Source organism: Apaloderma vittatum, unplaced genomic scaffold, assembly GCF_000703405.1.
Source record: "Apaloderma vittatum isolate BGI_N311 unplaced genomic scaffold, ASM70340v1 scaffold12707, whole genome shotgun sequence".
Taxonomy (NCBI): Eukaryota; Metazoa; Chordata; class Aves; order Trogoniformes; family Trogonidae; genus Apaloderma; species Apaloderma vittatum.
The window spans coordinates 1-8526 of record NW_009726789.1 but is presented as its reverse complement, the minus strand read 5'-3'; the positions used below and the strand labels follow the sequence as shown (position 1 = coordinate 8526).

The window sequence follows — 8526 nt, the reverse complement described above, 5'->3', positions numbered from 1 at the left end:
TGCTGAATTAACAGCTGTACATAACAAGACCATCAAGAAGACTGGCTCAGCTTCATTGTTCAAATGTGTCACGTGATTTTCTTTTTCTTTTTTAACAAACGGGTTCTCATACAACACTTTTGCAAATTTTAATACATTGACATATGAAAGCAGCAACTTCAGTCCACTGAAAACAGTTGTCTTTTTAATTTTACCATAAAAAGGCAAAATAAACTCTTTCACTGTAATGTTATAGCTTTTAATATTCCTGAGCTGCATTTTAGAAGCAAAAGTATTCTTAAATGAATTTAACAAGAGACACTGCAGCCTTACTTTCCAACACAAATAAAAATAATTTAGCAAGAAGGCCCCTTTTCCAAAAGACAATGGCCAGCTCTGTATGTACCTGAAAAAATGCTTCAAGTGGCTCTATGCCACCTGAGGTAATTACAAAGCCAAACACGTCAATAAAATAACAGAAGCAACTTTTCAGCCATTTTCCCACTGCTTCTTACTTCCTACATCAGTGTGTCTCTTACATGGAAAGTATTATTATACAAACATTACATATCAGAATAATTTGGGCCACAAACCTTGGCACCATACAGACATATGAAGGAATCAGAGCATTTTAAAAGATATCCTGCATATCTTTATAGCCAGTTTTAAGAACTATAAGGAAGTCCCGCTATCCATCTCAATTGGCAAAAACTCTGCTTTGTTTAACATGATTCCACTGAATGCACCAGAAAGCATTTTATATCAAATATGTATGTAATAGCTTGTCGCATCTGGAGTTCCTGTAACTGGCACCCATGTACTTCTCCAGCCAAATTAGGTGATACAGAGATAAAAACTATACTGACTAAAATTAAAGTATAAAATACTGAAAATCAAGAAAATATGTTGGCTTTTAGCATTGTAGGAAGTCAAGTACAGGTGGTTATACCTACATAGTGGTAGAAACCTAGAGACAATGAAGCACTAAGGAACATCAAAAAAAAATCAGATATACATTTTCTTGATTTCAGGGACGGGATGCAAGTTAAGCATTGGTCAAAACAAACACATTTTTAAGAGCAGTCACACCGATGAGGTCTCGTTTACAACTTTCTGGCCCTTTTGTCCAACCACAGCCTTTCCAGGGAGCCAGGGCCTCCACTACCCACTCCAAGTACTTCTCTGCTTGCTCAGTGATCTCCTCCGGTACCTTCGTCTCCTGCTCACACTTCTGCGACTACGACTTCTTTCTCTTCTGTCTCGTTTGCGTTCACTACTGTGAGTTCTTCTGTAACGTGAACGTCTGGGGCTTACACTTCTTCGACGAGGACTACGGCTTCGTCGAGGACTGTAACTTCTGCTAGAGTGTCTATAATACCGCCTCTCCTTCCTCCGTTTTTCATCATTATAATTCACATCTCGTCTGTGTCTGCTCCTCTCTCGTCTCCCCTTACTGTCATCAGTGTTTACGCTGCTACATGAACGGCTCTTTCTTCTTCTTGGCTCTGTGCTACGTTTGTCCTGCTCACAGTGTGAGTCCCTCCTGCAGGTATTTTGGTCGTAGCTGGAGAGGCTCTTCTGCTCCTGGTTATTGGTGGGGACACATGAAAGTACACCTGAACTTCTTTTCTCTGAACTCCTCTCAGAGTTTGTAGTATGAAGTTTCTGACCTTCTTTGACGTGAACTTTGTCATGAATGTTGCCATTCAAGTACTGGCACGGAGTGCCTACACTCTCAGAGGATGCTACTTCTCTTTGAGAGCTGGGAGTCGGTTTGCTTGTAACAGCCTGTCCTGAGGTAGAAGTGATGCAGCTGGATGACACAGTGTGTGGAACACCACTGGGGGTTTTCAGCACGTCAGACTGAGATGCTTCAGCTTCTTCTTTGTTCTGATTAACTGCATCCATTTTCTTGCTCAGAAGATTGTTCAGTAGTTTCTCCCTCAGTTCCTTTTCTTTTCTCTGCAACCCCAGTGCTCTCTCCTTTTCTTCTTCCACACGTTTGAGCTCAGCCTCCTGGAGCTTTCGTCTCTCCTCTAGCTGCTGAAGACGCATCTTTTCTTCATTATGTTCTTGCTCCAAAAGCTTTACTGTCTGAAAGACAAAGGGAAGGTAAGAGTAAACAAAATAATATTTATAAACCTGCTCATGGTTCCAAGTTATACCATAATACAAAATCAGCAATACAGCAGAAAATAAAATCTAACAAACAGAACTTAGCCATCCCAAAATAAAACAATTGTTCCCCTTTTAAAGGGAAAGAAAAACAACCAACCAAAAAACATCCACCAACACACAACTGTTGTAAAGCGAAAAACTGGTATTAGTCAACAAATTCTTTTGTGTGTTAATCACATTTAGCTGTTTCACACAGCAAAACCCAAAGCTCGGCTTTTACAGCTCGTTAATATGACTAGAATAATAGAAAAACACATGAAACCTGAAGTATTAAATTACATTTATCAGGGTCAACACTTGAAGGTTTCAGTCAAATTTAAAACATGAATTTCTCTTAGATGACTACAATTTGTGGCTCATATATGATTTTATAACGAGTTCACAGAAAACAGCAAATAAACATATGAGTTATGTGGAAACTGATTCTCACTCTGTCAACCACTCTAGAAACTCATGATACTGAAAATGAAGGTTCAATTTTTCTTTAATTCTGATCCAGACAACCGGCCTAGAGTAGACCTCAAAACTGCCAACGCAAAAGAAACACATTGCTCTGTTTTAACAGACAACCTTTCTATTTCACAGCTGCAAAGTTACAATACCCTCAAGAAGTATTTCTCCCTCTTCCCAGCAAACAGACGACATAGCACTATACGAGTTCAAAACCACTTTCGAGACACAGTGGCATCAAAGAAAAAAAAATATATGTCCTTTGCCATACAATTTTTCATTTCTACAGAAAATATCTAATATACATTATACCCTAACATGACTTTATCAAAGTCTTAAGCAAACGACATCCTTTTTCAGTGAAAAATAGCAATACAGGAGCTAACATTCGAAACTTCAGCTGACAGTACTTTTCCTATAGAAAAATCACGCTGCACATTTACCAACATCAAGTAATGAAAGCTCATTCTCTGAAACTACAAAGAGTAGTTAACGGAACTCTTGAAAGCCAGACGGAAAAGAGCATAAAAACTGAAATGAGAAATAAGGAGTGCTGCATCTTATTCTGTGTTTAGCTCACTTTACCATGCTTACTCACCTTTCTACTGGATTTGAGAGCAAGCCTGTCAATTAGCTTACAGCTAAAAAATGCTATTCAGGACTGTAAGTTCAAGTTCACTCTTCTATTTACTTATATGTGCATATTTTACCAAGAGGGAAATACTTTTCCAAATTTTGGTCTAAGGAATAGCATCTGGAGAGGTACTAAATCTGTTGTTCAATGAACAGCACTCCTTACCTACTCCCAAGTCAGGATTCTTCATTAGCTTTTGAAATAAATATTGAAGTTACCTTTGCCCTGCTTAGCAGTTCTGCAATTAGTCTAATGGACTGAAGATTTCTCTGAGCTAGCAGGAGCTTTCTTTCTTCTAACTTTATCTTCTCTTGCAGTTTTTTCTGTTCCTCAGCTTGAAGCTTTTCCAGTTGCTTTTTGTTTCGTCGAACTTCACGATCTTTCTGTTTCTGTTCTCTTTTGCGTAACTTTTCTTCTCTTTTCCTCTCTCTCTCATATTCTTCAAGCTCTCTCTGCTTCCTAAAAAGAGATTAACCATTTTACCTTACCCAGGGCAGGTACTATTTCAGACTCCTACTCTAAAGTAGTACAAAATATATTTTTGTACTTTGAGTACATTTGTTTCTAAGTAAGTCTTGTCAATTACTGAAAACAAGAAAACAGTGACCATTTTAATCATTAGTTGTGGTAGCAAACAATCACCAGCCTGCCAATATTTAAAACAAGTTAGAATACAAAGATTCTAACATGTCTAGAAAAAAGATTTATTTGGCCAGAGACAGTAAAATCAGGCACCTGGGCAGTCAACTGTCATAGCAAGAAGAAAATTATCAAGCTGATTAATGTGTGTAGGAGTGGTTGGTTTTATTTCAGTCATTAGGACAAAATAGTAGTGCAAAAGACCAAAGGTTTCTGAAATCAGGTATCTAATGGCATGATTTTTAGGAAACTGAGTATTTTGCAGATTCAATATATTAACCTGAACACAAGCATTAATGACAGTCTAAATAATCTTACAGTTTCAGAAAATGTTTCATATTTAAACATTAAGCAATGACAATTTATACACATCAAGGCAAATGGACACCATATGACCTCTGAAATCACCTGCTTCATTTGTGTTCATATTCTGAATAGCTGCCTTACGACATCTTCACTCCTATAAATTTTCTTAGAATGTCACTGTTAAGACATGTTTGTATCCCATCCCTATCGTGGAAAAATATTGAAGTTAATAACAAATGAGCTTTAAAATATCGAAGTTACTCAATAGCAGAAACAGTGCATTATTTTGTATTCTGCATTTACAGCGTATATTTTTCCTTCAGAATGACTATATATCATATAAGTTCCCAGCTCTTGGAATTATAGTTCAAGAAGAAAAAAATGTGTAAACCAGTCTTCTCCAAATCTCGTAATCCCTGAACTCTCTTCCTCAAAAGGACCACAATATTCTCACTCAGTTTTAAGTGACTCACTTTAGCTACAGGAGTAGAATTTTGAAAGGAAATTTGTATTTAGTTATTTTCTATCTACTGATGCTGATACGAAGGATCAACTACAATTTCATTATGTCCAACTGTTAAAAATATAACTGAGTCATAAGCAATAAATACCTTTCTTCTTCCTTTTGTTTTTCCTCAGCTTCCTTCTCTTTACGTTTTTGTTCTTCTCTCTGTTTTTCAAGCTCTTGTAGCTTTTGTCTTTCAAGCTGACGCTTCTTAATTGATGCATCACTGAGGTGTTTTGTTGAGTCAAAAGAAACCTTTACAGGATATAATTGAAAACAGTTTTAAGTAGACTCCCCGAGAAAAATCCTGGACAACCTACACAATCCTCAACAATTTTAACCTAGCACTAAAGTATCCAAACTGCAGTGTAAGTAAAATCAGAAATAGAAGACCTTTTTCAAAACAAAGGGAATTTCTCTACAAACCCAGGGCAAGTACCAGAGTACCATAAACAGAAAACAGAACTAAACGCCTGCATGTTAGCACAATCAGATACCAGTTTACCTTCTGTGTGTCTGACATCCATAGATAAACCCTGTTGTGGTTTAGGCCCTGCGTCTCCAATGTTTTCAACCTGTTAGAACAGCAACATACAGAACTCTTTCAACTCATGTACGCCGTCAGGGACGGCACAGCACTCTCACAGAATTGCTGAGGCTGGAAAAGACCTCTGAGATCATCAAGTCCAGCCTACAACCCAACACCACCACATCGGCCAGACATTGGCACTAAGGGCCACATCCAGCCTCTCCTTAAACACCTCCAGGGATGGTGACTCCACCACTTCCCTGGGCAGTGCATCCCAGTGCCTGATCATCCTCTCTATAAGAATGGGCCTAAATAAAGGCTGCCTTTTCTGTCTAAAACTGTGATCCTTAAATTCAGCTGAAGTAACAGTTGTACAACACTCAGCATCTGGTTTAAGCAAGTGCCACCAGAACAATTCCAATGTGAAGATTCCCAAACTGAGATACACCAAGCTGAAGCTCCAGGTTTGAGACTGGGAACACAAAAGAAAAGGAATTTATACATATCTGAGAAATGGGACCTGGAAAAATGCTCAACATCCAGGACATATGAGCACAACTTGGCCACATCCAGCTGCGTGCTGCAGCAGGACACGAGCAGACATCACAGCCCCGGTGCCCTAAATTCTCATTTCAGATACCACCAGTGTGCAGGCAGACAGAGGTCTGCAATACATTCCTGCCAGGCCATCATCATGAACCATGGGGCAGAAAACAGGGAGCCTGTACTGCAAAGTTTAATTCATTCAAACTTTATGTAAAATGAGGTTCACTGACAGGCTAAAAGGACAGACAGGTGGAAACCAACACGGTGGTGTGACTGTAGGATAAAAGATGTGTCCCGACAGCACAGCTGCAAACACAGCCCTCTCTTTTCTATCAATATCCAGGGCAGCTGCCAGCAAGGCATCCTTCCACTTGCATGGCCAAACTACATTTGGAAACCCTGACCACCGGTGTGTAAGTGACAGTTTGAATTTCCCATCCCTCTGAAAACATTGAGGGTCAAGGTACAGTTTCAATGCTTCAACTGGCAAATTTTGGTAACAAGATAAAAGATTACGGTATTTTACTTATACTGAATAAACTATAACTTGAATAAATATTTGCATGTTCCCACATTACACAGAAGACTACTCAAGCATTTTCCTGAAATATACTTTCAGATTTGATGAATGATTATTGAGTATACTGAAATACAACACACAAACATTTCACTCAACTGATATATAAATGAACAGACCACCTCCAAACATAACAGGGCAAGTTTTCCTCAGGCCACACTTACACACATACATTATCTGAACAGACTGTCTTGTTCTCTCCTGTCATAGTTGTATTTTCTAAGACAATGAGGTTACAGAAAACAAGATCTGGAAAACTCAGTATGTAAATATTACGAATTAAGCATACTGCATTTACAGGAAACTGTGCTACAGATAAAAATTTTAATTTGAATTTTGGGAGGACTTTTCTGCATGTGAAGTAAACTAAGCATTAACTGGGGATTCCCCAGGCAATATAGACCACATGCTACGAAACTTAACAGTTCTGACACTTGTCTGATAAACCTCATTACCAATGCTGAGAACAAATATAGAGACTGTGAAATTCTACCCCAAAAATTCTATTTCTAGTGAACGCAAATAAGAACAATGCATTTTAAATTCAGCCTTCTAAACTTGTTCAGAATTAGAATTTTAAGTGAAATGGCAGGATTTATAAGGCCATGTTTGTATACTTGGTCCTTTCATCAACCAGTTCTCATTTCTACATTTTAACTGCTGTTAAAAAAAACACCAAAAAAAACCCCAAAAGAGCAAAATCCCACTCACTTTGTTCACATACTCTAACAACACATTCTTCTTTCATCATTTTATTTTAAAAATTCCATTATGGCTGTTCCATAGAACTACACTAGCGCTGTTAATGTCACCTGTCATCATCACCACACTATACAGATGCAGGTTTTAAGCACTAGGGAAGTAACATTTAATTGCACTTTGTCCTTCACATGGTTTCCGATAAAAATGCCTGTACTTTCTCACCTTTATATTGCAAGCCACCGCTTTGCCATCTTCACCTTTATACATCAGCTTCATCCCTCGCAGGGCATTCATAGCTTTAATGAAACCTGCGTACTCTCGATATTGAACATAAGCTTCAAAATTCAAATGGCCTCCAAAACTGAAAGTGTGAAAATTTCTGCCAGTCATTTCTTCTCTGTAAGGGTCCAGCATGGGTATGTCCACGTTACGTATTTCTCCAAATTTCTGGAAAACTTTTATAAGGACTTCTTCATTCGGCTTTTCTGAGCCCGAGTCCTTTGCTGCAAACCACTTGCAAGGTAAGCCCTCTAAGTGAATAGTATCTGGCCTTTCCCCTGGCAAGGTTTCATTCATATCTTTTGCATCACGGAAAAACGAGTCCCAGTCATGTCTAGTAGGAAAGTCAATCTTGTATTCTGCAGCACGGACTTTTAAAATGTCAGAGAAGCCACTTAGCTTTATTGTTTTGCCGTCAAGGCACGCCAGAAAAGATTTAACCAAACTTTTGTTTTCCACCTCTCCTTCAAACCGGATGAAATCCATTGTGCTTTTAGAAATCCGCAGAGTGGAAAACTGATGAGTTTGCACCATCCCTTTCAATCTTTCCATCACTTCCCAGTTCGAAATGGATTTTCCCGGTTGTTTCAGCTGAGGAAGTGCCACACTGATGGTCATTTTTGTAATGGGCTTAAGGTACAACCCACAGGGAGCACAGAGCTCTACAGCTTCTGATGTATCATGAACTATTGTTGCAGCAGCCATAACACAGAAAAAGCATAGGATAAAAAAAATAAAAGATGCACGTTTAAGTCGCAGGCCAACAGTAGTCAAATAAAATAGCCCTTATCCATAAATAATTAAATTCTTTGGCCATTTAACCATTCCCAAGTTAAAACAATGTCCCTTAATACAACAGAGTTAAAATTGAGTAGTACAAACATCTTAAACTATTTTATAAACACTAGAGCCTATAAGTAATTAAACCTCAATAAGGCCTCAAAAAAAGTCAACAACCCAAGAAGATGATGACAATCTTAGGAATACATCAAGCTGGTACGTGATGGCTCAGAAAGCAGCTACCCTTTCTCAGGAAGGAAGGGACTGGCGGAGCGATGTCACACCGCTTGGAAGTCTACTTAACAACCCGTAAACCCCAGCAGGCAAACGCCGAGGCGGATCCCACGCTCCGGTGTCTGCAACGAGAGAAAAACGTCGCTTTCATTGATAAGCCCGAAGCCCCGCCGCCCTCCCTCCCAGCA

At 38.8% G+C, this 8526-nt stretch overlaps 1 protein-coding gene across 1 annotated transcript; it reads right to left on the bottom strand.

The window, feature by feature from the left end:
- Positions 1 to 127: 127 nt before the first annotated feature.
- AKAP17A (A kinase (PRKA) anchor protein 17A) lies at positions 128 to 8443 on the bottom strand. The gene is made up of 4 exons (XM_009873426.1): positions 7268 to 8443; positions 4798 to 4946; positions 3460 to 3700; positions 128 to 2073 (listed from the first exon to the last, which is right to left on the bottom strand). The coding sequence occupies exons 1-4, from the start codon at positions 8027 to 8029 to the stop codon at positions 1141 to 1143; spliced, it is 2085 nt and encodes a 694-aa protein (XP_009871728.1). The 5' UTR covers positions 8030 to 8443; the 3' UTR covers positions 128 to 1140.
- Positions 8444 to 8526: the final 83 nt, after the last annotated feature.

Coding starts and splice junctions, on each gene's coding strand:
- AKAP17A (XM_009873426.1), bottom strand. CDS start 8,029: ATGGCTGCTGCAACAATAGTTCATGATACATCAGAAGCTGTAGAGCTC. Junction 3,701..4,797: donor AAACAAAAGGAAGAAGAAAG/GTATTTATTGCT, acceptor ATCTCTTTTTAG/GAAGCAGAGAGAGCTTGAAG. Junction 2,074..3,459: donor AACTGCTAAGCAGGGCAAAG/GTAACTTCAATA, acceptor TTTGTCTTTCAG/ACAGTAAAGCTTTTGGAGCA.